Source organism: Macaca fascicularis, chromosome 9 (assembly GCF_037993035.2).
Source record: "Macaca fascicularis isolate 582-1 chromosome 9, T2T-MFA8v1.1".
NCBI lineage: Eukaryota > Metazoa > Chordata > Mammalia > Primates > Cercopithecidae > Macaca > Macaca fascicularis.
The window spans coordinates 96,059,443-96,075,947 of record NC_088383.1 but is presented as its reverse complement, the minus strand read 5'-3'; the positions used below and the strand labels follow the sequence as shown (position 1 = coordinate 96,075,947).

Sequence of the window (16,505 nt, the reverse complement as noted above, 5' to 3'; positions counted from 1 at the left end):
GTGTTAAATATTTTTTTTTTCTTTTGAGACGGAGTCTTGCCTGTCGCCTGGGCTGGAGTGCGGTGGCCGGATCTCAGCTCACTGCAAGCTCCGCCTCCCGGGTTTACGCCATTCTCCTGCCTCAGCCTCCCGAGTAGCTGGGACTACAGGCGCCCGCCACCTCGCCCGGCTAGTTTTTTGTATTTTTTTAGTAGAGACGGGGTTTCACCGTGTTAGCCAGGATGGTCTCGAACATAATTTTTTTTTGATGTTGACATGTGAATGGGTTTATTGTTGCTTTTGGATGAATTAACAAATATTTTTAAATGTTCTCAGTTTTCCAATACAGTAGTTATCTGTAGACCATAACCTTTATAAATGAGAACTTTTTGAGTTCCTTAATAATTTTTTAAGATATAAAGGTGTCTTAGGACTAAAACATTTGGGAACCGCTGATTTAGAGAGTGACTGATGATAGGGAAGAGGTCTGAGAATCCAGTGAACCCTTGGGGACTTGCAGAAATAAGGAGGAGTCCTCAAAAGAGAGTGAGAAAGAAAGGGGACAAAGTACTGTGTGGTGTTCTGGAGGCTGAGTGCAGAAAGTGTTTCAAGAAGCAGCAGGAGGTCATCTGTGCTGTATGCTGCTAACAGGTCTTGTTAAATCGCAGCTGAGAACTGCCTACTGGCTAAAGACAATGCCTGAGAACTGACCACTACCTACCGCGGTGTTGGAAGTCATTGTTGATTTTGAAATGGATAGTTTCAAGTATACAGTAGTGGGGACAAAAGTAGGCTCGGAAGAAAATGGAAGAGAAAGAATTTGTTTCACAGTTTGGATTCCTGAGACTGTGAATTGATCCATCCCACCTCTTCATTTTTTAAAGTATTTATTTATTTATTTATTTTTATTTATTTATTTTTTTTGAGACAGAGTCTCGCTCTGTCACCCAGGCTGGAGTGCAGTGGCGTGATCTCAGCTCACTGCAAGCTCTGCCTCCCGGGTTCACGCCATTCTCCTGCCTCAGCCTCCCGAGTAGGTGGGACTACAGGCGCCCACCACCACGCCCTGCTAATTTCTTGTATTTTTAATAGAGATGGGGTTTCACTATGTTAGCCAGGATGGTCTCAATCTCCTGACCTCGTGATCCACCTGCCTAGGCCTTCCAAAGTGCTGGGATTACAGGTTTGAGCCACGCGCCCGGCCACCCATCTCTTCATTTTGAGGGAGTCACTACAGTTCCTGACTCGCCTTCAGATTACTTTGCACTGGAACCTACCCCAGTTGAACCAGCTGTGGGATTTGGGGGTGAAGGGTGTGAGGAAGTGGTATAGGACAAGTTGCCTAGTCTCCTTTACTGCACATGGGATTATTTTCTTTAAAATGACTGTGGACAAGAGATCTATTGTACTTCATGATGACTCTAGTAAATAACCATGTATTATATGCTTGAAAATTGATAAAAGAATAGATTTGAAGTGTTCTTACCATAAAACATGATGTGTGAGGTAATGCATATGTTAATTAGTTCCATTTAGCTATTCTACAATGTATATGTATTTCAAAACAAGATGTTATACATGATAAACGTACAATTTTTGTCAATTAAAAATAATTTTAAAAGAAGCAGAAAAAATATAGGTTATATTTTTGAGCTGAGAAATATGTTTACATTGAGATAGTTAATAAAATAATTTTTTTCTTAAAATTATTGTTTCCTTCGGAAGGAATAACTGACTTTATTTACTTCTTGCATAATATTTATCAATATTAAATGTTATAATTTTAAAGAAGAAAGAAATAATATGTTTTCCCCAAGTGAGATTTTCACCAATTTATATGCAAAAACACTTATTTACACTTTAAGGTAATGACTTATGTATGTCTCTTCCACAAGACTTAGAAGTCCTTAACAGCAGGGTGTAAAATTTAATTTTCCTTTCTCTACTGATTATCATCTTACCTGGAATATAGTAGGAATTTAGTACATATTTTAGAATGAGTAAGACATTAGAAAATTTGAATTTGTGTTTTATAGTTTATTTTCTTTTTGGGTCTCTTTCCCCTTGAATTGTTAAAAGTAACCTTTAAATTGTTAATGTGGTAAGTAAAATTAAATAAAATCTAAAGGACAGATTGCTTTTAATTCCCCTGGGTTCGAACGAATGTTCAAAGAGTATTTAGATAGGAAGCAGACAATAGTTCATTTTCCTTTGCTTTGATTGGGTGTATATTTCAAAAATGACGTGTAAATTAAACACAGACACCTTCTTTTTGAAGCTTTAGAAGTTGTTCCCCAAGATAAGAAAGAAACACTTTTGACCTGTGAGAGATCATATCTCCTCTGGAACTCATTCAAATGAATTATTTTGTGATGTATTTTAAAATTTGGGTGTAATTTATACAATGTACAATGTACAAATTTGAAGTGAATAGTTTAGTGAACCAACATCTCTATCATCCCCAAAGGTTCTCGTGTCCACTTTCAGTCGGGTGTGCCATCCCAGAGGCAAACTTGGGTGTGAATGTGATTCTATCAATAGATTTTGCCTCTTTCAGAGCTTCAGATATGTAGTTATACCGAGTGTGCTTTTGCACCTGGTGTCTTTTGCTCCACTTGCTGGTGTTTTATAGATTCATGCTCTTATTGCATGTATCATGCTATTGAGTAGTATTCCATTTTATGAAGTTATTCACCTATTGATAGACATTTGGACGGTCTACAGTTTTGGGCTGTTATGAATATAACCACTGTGAACATGATTGTACGTCTTTTTGTGGACACAAGTTCGCAAGTTTTCATGTCTTTTGAGTGTGTTCTTAGAAGTATATTATTGGGTAAGTGTATATTAAATCTTATAAAAAATTTATTTAAAAATTGTCAAACATTTTTCTGAAGGGCTTTATAATTCAGTATGCCCATCAGCAACTTATGAGATGCTCTAATGTACTTCAAGTCTTTGCCAACTCTTGCTTTTTTCAGTCTTTTTAAAATTAGCATTCTAGTGCGGACAAAGTGGTATCTTGTGGATTCCTGTTGTTTCCTTGGTGACTAATGATGTTGAAAATTTTTTCATGTACTTATTGACCATTCATGTGTGTTCTTTTATGAAGTTATCTTGTCAAATCTTTTACTATTTTAACAACTGGGTTGTGTGACTTTTCAAAATTAAATTATGGTAGTTCTTTATGTATTCTGGATACATGTCTTTTGTCAGATACATGTATGGTGAATTTTTTCCAGTTGGTGGTTGCCTTTTCATTTTCTTAACTGTGTCTTTCAAAAAGCAGTTTTGATATTGATGAAGTCCAACTAGCTAGTTTTTCTTTTATTGGTAGTATTTTGTCTACCTTATCATTGTAAAGCCATTGTCCTATGTTTTCCTATAAATACTTTATAGTTTTAGCTTTTTTTTTTTTTTTTTTTTTGAGACGGAGTCTCGCTCTGTAGCCCGGGCTGGAGTGCAATGGCGCGATCTCGGCTCACTGCAAGCACCGCCTCCCGGGTTCCCGCCATTCTCCTGCCTCAGCCTCCCGAGTAGCTGGGACTACAGGCGCCGCCACCACGCCCGGCTAATTTTTTTGTATTTTTAGTGGAGACGGGGTTTCATTGTGTTAGCCAGGATGGTCTCGATCTCCTGACCTCGTGATCCGCCCGTCTCGGCCTCCCAAAGTGCTGGGATTACAGGCTTGAGCCACCGCGCCCGGCCTAGTTTTAGCTTTTATAATTAGTTGTATGACCTCTCTCAAAGTATTTTTTTAAAATAAATGGGGTCTTTCTGTGTTGCCCAGCATGGATATGAACTCTTGGGCTCAAGTGATCCTCTTACCTCGGCCTCTTGAGTATCTGTGATTAGAGGTGCACACAATTACTGTCAGCTCTAAGTAATTTTTGTTAATAGTGTGAGGCAGGAGTCAGGATTCATTTTTCTTTCCCTATGAATATTTGTTTCTGCTCAATTTGTTGAAAAAATTATCCTTACACCCACGACATCTTGGTCAGAAAATCTGTTGGTCGTAGATGTGTGTGTCTATTTGTGACTTCTGTTTTGATCCACTGTTCTATTCATTTGTCCTTATGCCAACACTGTATTTTGTTAAGGATTTCTGCATGTATGTATTATGAGTGATATAAGTCTGTAGTCTTCTTTTAGTATGTTTGTCTGGTTTTCATATTGAGTTTCTACTGGTATATCCTTTTATTACATGTTTATCTGTGACTTTGTATAAAATGCATCTATTATAGGTAGCATATAGTTCAGTATCATTTTTTAATGTATTCTGGTGATTTCTGCCTTTTAATTAAAATGTTTAGTCTATTTACATTTACTGTAATTATTGACATGTTAGTTTTAGGTCTATCATTTAAAAACTTATTTCCTGTGTCTTATCCTTTAGATTTTTTAAAAATTCTGTATCTCCTTTTCTTCTTTCTTTTTGTTTATTGAATATTTTTAGTATAACATTTTAATTTCTCTCAGGTTTTCTTTGCAATACTGTTTTGTAGTTTCTCTGCAGATTACAATATTCACCCTTAGTAAAAAATTTTCCTTGAATTAATATGGTATTGCTTCATGTAAAATATAAGAAACCTACAATAATATGGTTTCATTTGCCTCTTCCCACTTGTGCTATTGTCTTCGTACATTTTATATCTATATATTACAAACTATATAATACAATATTATACTTTTAATATAGTATGTATTAGTCATATATGTTTTAAATAAATTAAGAAAAAATAGTCTTTTATGTTAACATACAAATGTATTATTTCCAAGGTTCCTTATTCCTTTCTATGGGTTTAAATTTATATCTGGTATCATTTTGCTTTGGCTTGAAGAGCTTCCTTCAAGCATTTCTTATAGTGTGGGTCTACTGGCAACAAATCTCTCATTTTCATTTGTGTGAAAATGTCTTTATTTTTTAAAAGATTTTTTGTGGTATATAGAATTCTAGGTGGGCATTCAGTCTTTTTTTTTTTTTCCTTCTCTTTAGATGTTGATTATTGTTTTTTGGACTCCTGTTTCAAATGAGATGTCTACCATCATTCTTATTATTCTCATATGATGTCTTTTTTTCTCTGGCTACTTAGAAACTACTTTTTTTTGTTGTTGTTATTTTTGGTTTTCATGGTTAGTGTTCTAACGGAGAAAAACCACAAACTTTGGCTCAAATAGAAAAACTGTGTTTTAAATTGAGCCCCGTCACTTAGTAAGTAGGTTAACTTAGGCATGTGACTGTATTTTTCTGAACTTCAGGCTTTTCTTTGGAAAATAGGGATGCCTTACCTACATTAGGGTTGTTGCAAAGGTCAAAGCATCTAAGTGCTAGTCTAGCTATTATTTGTTCTCTCCAGCTGAGAGTGCTGATTGATTGACTTTTCCTATATACATTTATGGAAAATTAAATATTCTAAACTTGTGATATAAATGTGGTTTGTTTTCTATTTTGAAATTTTTGCTCATAGAACACTGAGGAAACCATTCTTATTAAGTGCAGTTTGAATAGTAAAGCAGGAAGCTCAAATTATCTGCATTTAAATAGGCACAGGCAAAGATTTCGTGAAGAAGATGCCAAAAGTAATCTCATCAGAAGCAAAAACTGACAAATGGGATCTAATTAAACTAAAGAGCTTCTGCACAGTGAAAGAAACTATCAACAGAGTAAACAGATAACATAAATAATAGGAGAAAATTTTTGCAAGCTATGCATTTGACAAAGGTCTAATATCCAGAATCTATAAGGAACTTATACAAATTAAACAAACCCAGCTATCTCATTACTGGGTATATACCCAAAGGAATATAAATTGTTCTGTTATAAAGACACATGCACAGGTATGTTCATTGCAGCAGTATTCACAATAACAAAGACATGGAATCCACCTAAATGCCCATCGGTGATAGACTAGATAAAGAAAATGTGGTACATATACACCATGGAACACTATGCAGCCATCCAAAAGAACAAGATTATGTCCTTTGCAGGGACATGGATGGAGCTGGAGGCCATTATTCTTGGCAAACTAATGTGGGAACAGAAAACCAAACACTGTATGTTCTCACAAGTGGGAGCTGAATGATGAGAACATGTGGACACGTGGAGGTGAACAACACACACTGGAGCCTGTCAGAGCAGGGCAGTGGGGGAGGGAGAGCATCAGGAAGAATACCTAATGGATGCTGGGCTTAATACTTGGGTGATGAAATAATCTGTACAACAACCCCATGACACAAGTTTACCTATGTAACAAACCTGCACATGTACCCCTGAACTTAAAAGTAAAAAAAACAAACAAACAAACAAAAAAAACTCTACAGCAGAAAAAGTCAATATTATTGAATGAATGCCTTTTTGTTTTGTATTGTTTTTTATCTTTAACCAAACCCGCGCATTCTACACTTGTATTTCAGAACTTAAAGTATAATTTAAAAAATAAAAAATAAAAGGAAGTTAATGAATGTCTTTTAAAATATATCTTTGAAATGAGAAACACTGCATTTACAGGGTGATAGGAAAGATCAAATGATAAACTTAGAGATTAGTGACATTTTTATTCCTCTATTACGGAGTTGTGGGTAGTATTTTTGTCACTATGCTTTTTATGTAGACGTATTCATGCAGTGGATAAAAATACAGATTTTGACAGATTGGGAAGATAACGTGCAATATTGAAATACTTTGCATGCTTTGTGACAATAATGAGACTACTGCTAAGGAATTTTCTACTACTTTAAATTAGGATACTCCAATAGAAAAGGTTATCTGTGTCCATTTTATTTATTTGGAAAGGAAACAGTGTTTTCTGGTTATACGTGGTGAAGAAAGTAGATAAATAGCCTTGTCCTTTAAGATGTCCCTTGACAGTGAGCTAGAGGAGCAGATTCATTCATGATCTCCTCTGCAGACACCTTGTTGGACTTGGATTGGTTAGGTACTTTCATACCTTTGAGTTTTGGTTTCCTTTTTTGTAAAAGAAATATTTACCTTTTCCTCAAATATTTTGCCACCCAGTTAGGTACTAAAGTTATTTGTGTTAGAGTTTGGTAGGGTGAACAGTTGAATGACACCTTTTTTTCTCTTCCAGTTTTGGGACCAATGGATATACAAATAGGAATTTGAAATATAGAGATTTGGAAATAAAAGTTGGTTGACCAAATGGGTCTTCTGGTATTTCATACTTGAGTGAGACTGATTTTCCCCTCACAATGTAGAAGGGAACAGCCTGGAATACACTCCATCTACGAGCAGGGTAACCTTTCTCCCAAACTCGCTATCTAGGTAATTAACTTCTCCTCCACCAGGGAGAAGGTGGGAGAGAAGGCTAAACTATTAGGCTAATGGAAAATTCTACAAATGAAAGCATGAAACTGAGGGAGTGGAGGTTTCCCACTAACACTTTGTTGACTGGATGCATTGTATGCATTTTATGCAATGTCGTTTGCCGAACAACTGTGCCTGTTTTTTTAGTAACTCTATTTTAGCTCCCTCATCTGTAAAACTAGGATAGTAATGTTTTTTTTTTTTGTTTTGTTTTGTTTTGTTTTGTTTTGAGACTGAGTCTCGCTCTGTCGCCCAGGCTAGAGTGCAGTGGCCGGATCTCAGCTCACTGCAAGCTCCGCCTCCCGGGTTTACGCCATTCTCCCTGCCTCAGCCTCCCGAGTAGCTGGGACTACAGGCGCCCGCCACCTCGCCCGGCTAGTTTTTTGTATTTTTTTAGTAGAGATGAAGTTTCACCATGTTAGCTAGGATGGTCTTGATCATTGGTGTGATTCAATGAATTAGAACATGTAAAACATTTAGAAATGCCCCTAGGCCTGGCATGGTGTCTCATGCCTGTAATCCCAACAATTTGGGAGGCCAGGCAGGAGGATTGCTTGAAGCCAGGAATTTGAGACCAGCATAGGCAACATAGAGAGACCCTGTCTCTACAAGAACAAACAAGCAAAAATTAGCTGGCCGTGGTAGTATGCACTTCTAGTCCCAGCTACTCAGGAGGCTGAGATGGGAGGATTGCTTTAACCCAGGAGGCAGGAGGTCATGGCTGCGGCAAGCAATGATTGCACCACTGCACCCCAGCCTGAGCAACAGAGTGAGAGCCTGTTTCTGGAAATATTTTATGTACGTCTAAAGGAACGAGCCTAACATGTGGTAAACAGTTTGTGCTATTTTTTTTTTTTTTTTTGCCTTTTGTGACATTAGTATTACTTAGTAATATGTCAAAGCATTCAGATGCATTTTAAACATGGAGAGGTTAAATAATGTTCACTGATAGTAATAGCAATAGAGGTTTAAGTTCATGTTGAGGAGAGAAAACTGCTGGCTCTGTGGGAAAAAATAATCCCTTATTTACTTTTAATTTGTTTTAAACATATATTTATTCTTGGGACTGAGAAAAGGATTAGGAAGGAGAATGTTGAGTGAAAGGCCACTTTCTTAAAAATATATATATACATATATACACGTGTATATATATACGTGTGTGTGTGTGTATATGTGTGTGTGTGTGTGTGTGTGTGTATATATATATATATATTTTTAAATTTGGGTTGCTGGGAGAATTCTGTAACAGGAGTTCTGGAGGGATGTGACCTGGGGTGTTTTAACCCCTTTTATTGATACCTCTCATTGCTACCTTGGGGGGCGATATCATTGCACAGAAAAACCAGTTGCTATTTATTTTAAATATGGAAGTTTCTAGGAGAAAAGAGAGCTGTGGTCTGCATTCCTAATAGCCTACCAAAATACATACCGGAAATCTTTGTTGCTGCATTGGTTGCTTGTTTAGACATGGTTACTTGTGCTGAAAATATTTGTAAGCATTGTTTGCTTGTATCCCTATAGGTTCCTTATATACAGCACTTACCACAATGCTTTGGAATTGTAGATGCCCCCAAAATACCTGTTGAATGAATCGATGAATTTAGGAATAGAGATATATAAAGCAGTGGAGTAGACATCCTTGCACAAGTTTCTGTGCCAGCCTTTAAAAAATTTTCTTCCCTATTCATTTTTTTAAAGGCAGATTATTCAGAAGAAAAGACAGCCTATTTTGGGAGCATTTCAGTTTACTCAGAAAATATTGTGCATTGCTTTTGAAACTGGATTGAACATTTCACATGAATGTTTATATGGTGTTATTTTTCCCTCTTGCCACAAAGCTTAGTTTTTAGAAGGACTGTAGGAGCTTTGTAGTGTCATGAAATGTTAGTTCCTATTTTCTCCCCCAACAGAATATTTGATGCCATTGATTTCATCTTCTCATGTTGAAGCTAAAGTGTGGTAGGTCTGATTAGAAAGAAGCCTGGGAAACAGAAGACCTGCACTGTGCTGCTGAGTGACCCTGGACAGGTCACTAAAGTCTTTGGATCTATGTGTCATCATCTGTCGACTGAGAGACTGGGACTAGAAGACTAATGAGCATTTCTCAGCTTTCAGATGATGTGACTAGGATTTCCCTACCAGTTTCTGCTTGGAAAGATGGCCTGCTGAGATAAGAGGTCTCTGGCTCATTGAGTTAGTTTTAGCTGTATACTCTGTGGTCGAGAATGATTGTTACTTGATTTGTCGAAGCTACAGGTGCTTGCTCAGAAAATTTAAGAATATTTACATTTGGTTTTTAAGAAGCCCATATTAGAAAAACTTAGATAAAAATTGGGTGTTTTAATATTCATTTCTCAAAACCACTAATCCAACAAGTCTCCAACATGTCTCTTGGAACATGTTTTATTCAGTGTTTAAGTCCAATCTATCACATTTTAAATATTCCTTTGTTAAAATTATTGTATGCCATATAGGGTCATAATATAGCTCATATAACGGTCACAGTTCTCTTACTATTCTAAACATTGTCAGTGTTTTACATGTTGAGTAGCTTTTACAGGCCAGCTAGGGAACCTAATCACCATTTATACGATTGCTATTTCCTTGGCTAGTATGTTTCATTATATCTTCCAAATGACAAGAATAGGATGGGAGGACCTGTCTGTGTATTAAGGGAGGAAACCGAATCTGAGTTGGAGAGCGCTGAATTGGAGGGTATGTGCTAATATAGAGACAGAATTGCTCACCCTGGCTCTTGGGGCTTCCTCTTTCTCCCCTCTCCTCTCTCAGAAGGACATGTGGTGACATCAGGGACATGAACTTCACCTCCATTTTGTAGTAGTTATCTATAGTTACATAACAATCTAGCACAAACTTAGCAGCTTAATCAATCACAAAATTATCTCACAGTTTCTGTGGGTCGGGAGTCTGTGAATGACTTAGCTAGGTACTTAACAAGGCCACAGTCGAGCATCAGCTATGGCTGCTGTCTTATCTGAGGCTGGATGGGAGGAGGATTTGTTCCCAAGCCCATGTGATTGGCAGAATTCAGTTTCTCATGGGCTCTCCAACTAGGGCCTTGGTTTCTTGCTGTCAACTGGGGGTTACCCTCATGGGGCTCTCTCAATAAGCAGCCCACAAAATGGCAGCCTGCACTTTCAAAACCAGCAAGAGAGAAACTTGTAGCAGAGTAGATGTTACAATCTTATGTAATGTACCCACATACATCCTGTGATTTTTGCCTTATTTTATTGGCTACAAGCAAGTCACAGAACCTGTCCCGAAAGGGCGAGGGAATTAGGCAAGGCCTAGATAAGAAGAGACAGAGATCAAGGGGACCACTTTAGAGTCTAACACATCTGAGATTGGCCAGGAATATGGCTTCTCTTTATCCTTACTCTCCTCTCTGTCCATTCTACTTAACTAGCAGCGTGTTTCTCATCCCTTCTGCTTTTCTCCTTCCTTCTGACCTACAAAGAATTCAACAGCCCTGGGTGGCTTTTCCTCCTCTTCTCTACTGTAGAAATGCAATGAAAACGTAGCAGGAAACCCTGCCTTAGGAAGCAACTCTCATGCTGCTGGGGCCCTTCCTTGTCAGTGGGCATTTGGGGTATGTGACACATTCTTCTCTTTTTTTTTTTTTTTTTTTTTTTTTTTTTTTTGAGACGGAGTCTCGCTCTGTCGCCCAGGCTGGAGTGCAGTGGCTAGTTTTTTGTATTTCTTAATAGAGACGGGGTTTCACCATGTTAGCCAGGATGGTTTCGATCTCCTGACCTCGTGATCTGCCCGTCTCGGCCTCCCAAAGTGCTGGGATTACAGGCTTGAGCCACCGCGCCCGGCCGACACATTCTTCTCTAGACAGTTGTTTCTACATCATAGTGTGGCTTCTATAAAGGACAAAAGTGAGTTCTTCTCAGCTTTTGTGTCTTCTGATTACTATTCTCTTTAAGCAAGCACTGAATTACAAAACCATTTCACTTTCACCATACCATCCTTTTAGGATGTCTTGCTAAGGCTGTGTTGGTAAATTTCAGGTTAGAATCATTAGCAAGGTTGGTGCTTTTACTCTTTTGCCCCAGTAACTCTTGTGTTACCTTCCTCTTTTCTTCAGACATCAGTAGGCTGCTGTTTCGTGCTTTTTTATGGCCTGCTCCTGGCCTGTGTCTTAGTTACTCTTTAGTTGTTGTTCCTCCTCTTTGCCAGGGACACAGTATAGTATAGTGGTTAAGAACAAAGACTAAAGCTAGACTGCGTGGGATTGAATTTCAGCTTCTGCCATTTATTAGCTAAGTAATCTTGAGCAAGTTATTCAGTTTTGTTTCTATGTGGCTGGTGCTAACATTTCTGAATTTTCCACTGGCCAACAAGCCTCTGAATGCTGCTGCCACTCTCATTTTGCTCCCAGGATACATGCACAGATGTAAGAGCAGACAATTTGCCCTTTATTGCTACATGAGATATCACCCCAAGCCCTTTTGTGGTCTCCTAGTGAAGTGGGCTGGAACATTGTTGAGCTTATTGGGATACCTCTTTTTTTGTGGCTTCACCCTAGTACTTGTATTGCCCCCAAAGGATGAGGATAGTGTACATTTTCCAATGGCACAACATTTAATAAGCATTTACTGTTTGCCATGAACTTTATTAAATTGTGTATAGACATTATGTGTTTTAACCCATATAACAACACCTGGTTATCGTACTGATATTGCTCCCATTCTATAGATGAGGAAACTGAAGCTTACAGAAATTAGACAACATGCTCAAGGTCTTCAGAGCTTAGTTGCAGAATATAGTTCTGTGTGACAGCAAAGCACATATCTTTAATGATCACAAGATACTGTCTCCCATAGAGGAAGCCCAAATTCTTCTTAGTGAACTAGCTCATTTGAAGAAAGAGGCTAAAAATCAAACAACTGTGTCTCATGGCCACAGGAACTTTTCCCCCAACGTCTCCAGCCTTGTTTTTACATTAGCTCTTGAATGCTCTTGATTTTGATGCCAGCCAGTCTTCTTCCACCCAGGCGTAGCAGGCTCAGCTTTGCCCTAGTATGTAAAGTGAACATTCAAAAAAGGAGTGTATTCTTTTTATCCAGATTTTCCCATGACTGTTGTGGAATCTTAACATTGTATTTGAAGTGCGATTAGGAAGTGCTGGGCTTGTAACAAGCACAGCCAGGGTTCATACGTCCAGATTGTTCTCTTTAAGTGCATCAGCTGAACTAATTGCTTATATTCCAGTGATCCTGCTAGTAGTGTTCTGCATTTTTTTAAATGAACTTCATCTCAATCACCTTATAGCCCCTTCCCCACTCCCAGTGCTCAGCACAGTGTCTTCCACCAAATGGGTGGTTCAATAAAGTTGGTTGTTGAAGTTGCTTCTAATTCTTTTGAATAACCACGGTGGTGCTAAATTACCATCTTTGAGGATGAATTTGATTTTTTGAACTCATCTATTAAAATATTTTCTATTATAGCAAATAAAGTGGTTTTTGTTAAAATTAGGGAGACCTAAACTGTAATGACACATGTGTTCTTGTGAACATTGCACACTGGTTCTGAAGGTAAAAGAAGAGTACTTATTCTGAGCAGTCAGCATCATTGGAGTGAGTCCCAAAGAGGGTGACTTGGAAGGGGTCAAGGAATACTTTTTTTAGACATTAAGTTCTGGCACTTCTGTTTTCAAGTTGGTATGTGTTCACCTGGTGAATCTTGTGTTTTTTGTTTGTTTGTTTGTTTGTTTTTAACATAACTGACAAATCCATACTGTTGCTTATGAGTCTGTAATGTGGTGCTCAGCATTAGAGTATACACCAGAAGAATTAGCACTAATGGAAGTGATTCATTCCCTTTTTTCAGAAATTCATCATCAAAAAAAGAAACTCAGTATTGATATGAAGAATGTTAACAAAGACGTAGCTAGAGTTTTCTGTGTGCCCATGTTAATAAAGGCTGTCAACTAAGGCGGAGATTTGTATTGAACACTTCATCAGATCAACTTAGAAAAGTTTTATGTTGTTGTCAAAAGTTACTATTAGAACCTCTTTCCAGAATGTTCTCTCATCAGGAAAGAGTCTGTGAATTTAATGGACTGCATACCATAATTGCAATTGTAATCGTGAATTTAATAGTCTTGCTACCATAGTTGCACTAGTGAGCACAATAATTGCAATAACCTTTTGGGAACTAATTGTATAATGAACATGGTGCATATGCCATCTTTAAGTTATATAACTACTCTGCAAGGTATGTATTATTGTATGTATTTTACAGACTTGGAAACTGAGCCTTAGAAGGAGTAAATTACTTGGCAAAGATCACACTGCTATTAAACAGCACAGCTGGGGTTCAAACCTGTTTATTTTGAACCTATATCAAACCTTACTGTGTTTCTCATGCATTTAAAGAGCCTCATGTCAGTGGCCAGGCATATAAAGCCAATGAATCTGTTCCTCTCAGTGTTGGGTATAATTTATAGATCTTTGACTCTTCAATTCTTCCTTGCTATTTTTATTGATGCTGGCAAGTTCTTTCTTTATTACTAGGGGAGATCTCTTTATTTATTTATTTGGTGTTTGTTCCATCTCCTCCTTTCTTTTCTTTTATTTTCCGAGATGGAGTCTGGTTCTGTTGCCTAGGCTGGAGTGTAGTGGTGCAATCTCGGCTCACTGCAAGCTCCGCCTCCCAGGTTCACGCCATTCTCCTGCCTCAGCCTCCCGAGTAGCTGGGACTACAGGTGCCTGCCACCATGCCTGGCTAATTTATTTATTTATTTATTTATTTATTTTTGTATTTTTGTATTTTTAGTGGAGACAGGGTTTCACTGTGTTAGCCAGGATGGTCTCGATCTCCTGGCCTCGTGATCTGCCCGCCTTGGCCTCCCAAAGTGCTGGGATTAGAGGCGTGAGCCACCGTGCCCAGCCACTCATCTCCTCCTTTCTTAATTTCCTTACCACCACCCTGTCCCTTTATTGTTTGGGTAACTTGAGATTTCTGTCTATTGTTCAGGTAACTGAGGTGACACTGCCTCTCATGGTACCTCAGTGCATGCATGGAGCCATGTCACAATTATTAATCTCATCTCAGAATTAACATTGAGGCTTCAGGTGATGAAAGTTAACTTAGGATCCTGTTTTATCAATGTTATCTTCTTGGAGTCACATGTTCTTCACATAACATGAGCAATAGTTGCATTCTACCTGGTAAAAGTAGGACATTTTTATTTGGGGCCCTTCTCTAAAGGGAAAGAAAGCAAAAAGTTCTATTCCTAGCCTGTTTATTCTAAAATGCTAAGAAATGGGGAGCAAAAGTAAACACATTGTTCTGAATGACTTCTTCTTGGAAAAAGGAAGGCCCTTTGCTGGGCATATTTTATTATTCTGTGAATTATATGAATCCTCCAGTATTTGTTGAATTGGACATGTGGACAATGTAGCAATTCTGATCATTAAGCATTTGGTGTCCATAGTTCTGATATAATGCCTTTGTTGGATCAAAACATATGTGACTTTGACAGATTTTGACTTTTATCTTGTTCAATCCTCATTACCACACAGTATTGTAAGGGACATTTTATCTTCTTCTAGAGATGAAGAAAATGAGGCTGGGAAAAGATGAATGGATTTTCATGAGATCACATGGCTAGTAAGTGGTAGGATTTTGGACCAGATTTTTTTATCTGTGTGTAGTGTCTTTTGGTAGATGATGGTAGTTCGAGTTGCTTGATTACGTAACTTTTCCATCCTGTAAGTTTTAAACAGTTGGAGACATAGACCAAGGATTGACATGGGAATCAACAGAGCCAGTCGCTTAATTGCTGTTAAAACAGAATTGGAGAACCCAGAACTATCCATTCCCTCCTTTGAAACTAAAGCATGAATTGGACCCCAGCAACCCTGACCCAGACCTCCATTAACAACCAGGGAGAAGCTAGAACAGGGAGAGCTGGCTCACCCTCTCAGAAGCAGGCACCACTGTCTTGCCTACTGAGGAGATTAGCTGGCTCCAGGTGTGAGAGAAGACTGGAGGGAGGCCTTTGTTGCCTGGCTCAGAGCAGGGCCAAGAAATCAGGTGGTGTCTCGTTCAGTCCTTCCAGGCAAATTAATCCTTCACTTTTGAGGAGAGGTAAGAAGGGGTTAGGGAGGAGAGATGGAGAGAAAAAGTGGGTTACTCTAATACTGTTGCCGCCTGGGAAACAGACTAGGTATCTCTTCCTGAAAACATAATGGAGGGCAAAATTTTAAGGGTTCACCACCCCAATCCTTCACAGTGGAAATACTGCTCTTAAAATTTTTTTCTCTTAAGGTAATTTTCTGTGTTGTTATTTTCTCTTTCCTTTTTGTTTTTGGTAAAAAAGAGAAGAGATAACTGGACTTTTCTATGTCTTTTGGGTGTAAAGAAGAGACTAACTAGTGGAAATCAAGAAATGGCCTTTCTGAGACATATGACTAATTAGATTCTTTCTTCTTATGACAGGTGATGGAACTGTACTGGAACAATGGGAGAAGCTGGTAGCTTATAGGAAGCCAAGATGACAAGAATGTTTTTAAATAATCTGTAAGTTAATGTTTGTTGGCCTTTTGGAATTCTTTTAACTACTGGGTAAATTTTCTTTAAGGACCCATGGTAAAAGGATAGCACAGTCAACTAACTTGAGTGCAAAAGAGGAACTATTTTATAAAGTAAATATCCAAAAACTTCAAACAATTGATGCTAACTTTGATAAATCTTATTTTGCATACTTCTTTCTTGATAGGGTGTGTCATTTTAAGTTGAGTGTGTCCATTTGGTGGACAGAGCATAAGTATTTGAAGAATTAAGAGAATTCCCTGCACATGGTCAGCATTTAAATTAAACTTGGAATAGCCCTTCTGATATGCAGATATTTTTGGTCCTAGTGGTTTCCTTGGGCTCCATTTCTCACTCAGTTATTTTATTTTATTTTTTTTGTGGGTATATTTTGAAGTAAATATGAACAAATTTGGTGAATATGATTAAAATTGAGTTCTTTGTCTACATCTTCTCCATATCTCTCTTCATGTATGCCACTTTTATATACATGAGAGGCTATTAATGTTTGCTGATTATCTGACAGTTACATATGGTTGATTTTGGTTTCACTGTGATAATAATAATATTAGTAAGAGGGGTAGCTTAGTGGAAAGATCATGTTTTTGAGTCAGACAATCCTAGGCCTCATTCTTGC

The 16,505-nt window shown here is 37.9% G+C and overlaps 1 protein-coding gene across 37 annotated transcripts in view; it reads left to right on the top strand.

Annotated features, from left to right (window-relative positions):
• SGMS1 (sphingomyelin synthase 1) overlaps nucleotides 1-16,505 on the top strand; it is a 313,746-nt gene that overhangs the window by 176,479 nt on the left and 120,762 nt on the right. For 25 of the 37 annotated variants that reach the window (XR_012417915.1, XR_012417916.1, XR_012417913.1 and 22 more), the window contains one exon: nucleotides 15,776-15,856. The exons of 5 other annotated variants lie outside the window; for them this stretch is intronic. Coding sequence is in view for 5 of the 32 variants with exons in the window: in XM_074002149.1 (XP_073858250.1) it covers nucleotides 15,831-15,856 (26 nt within the window). In the remaining 27 variants the exon portion in view is untranslated. Of the gene's footprint in view, nucleotides 1-14,886; nucleotides 14,945-15,775; nucleotides 15,857-16,505 lie in introns of all 37 variants that reach the window. 7 more of the 37 variants (XM_074002142.1, XM_074002143.1, XM_065521108.2 and 4 more) reach the window with 1 other exon arrangement.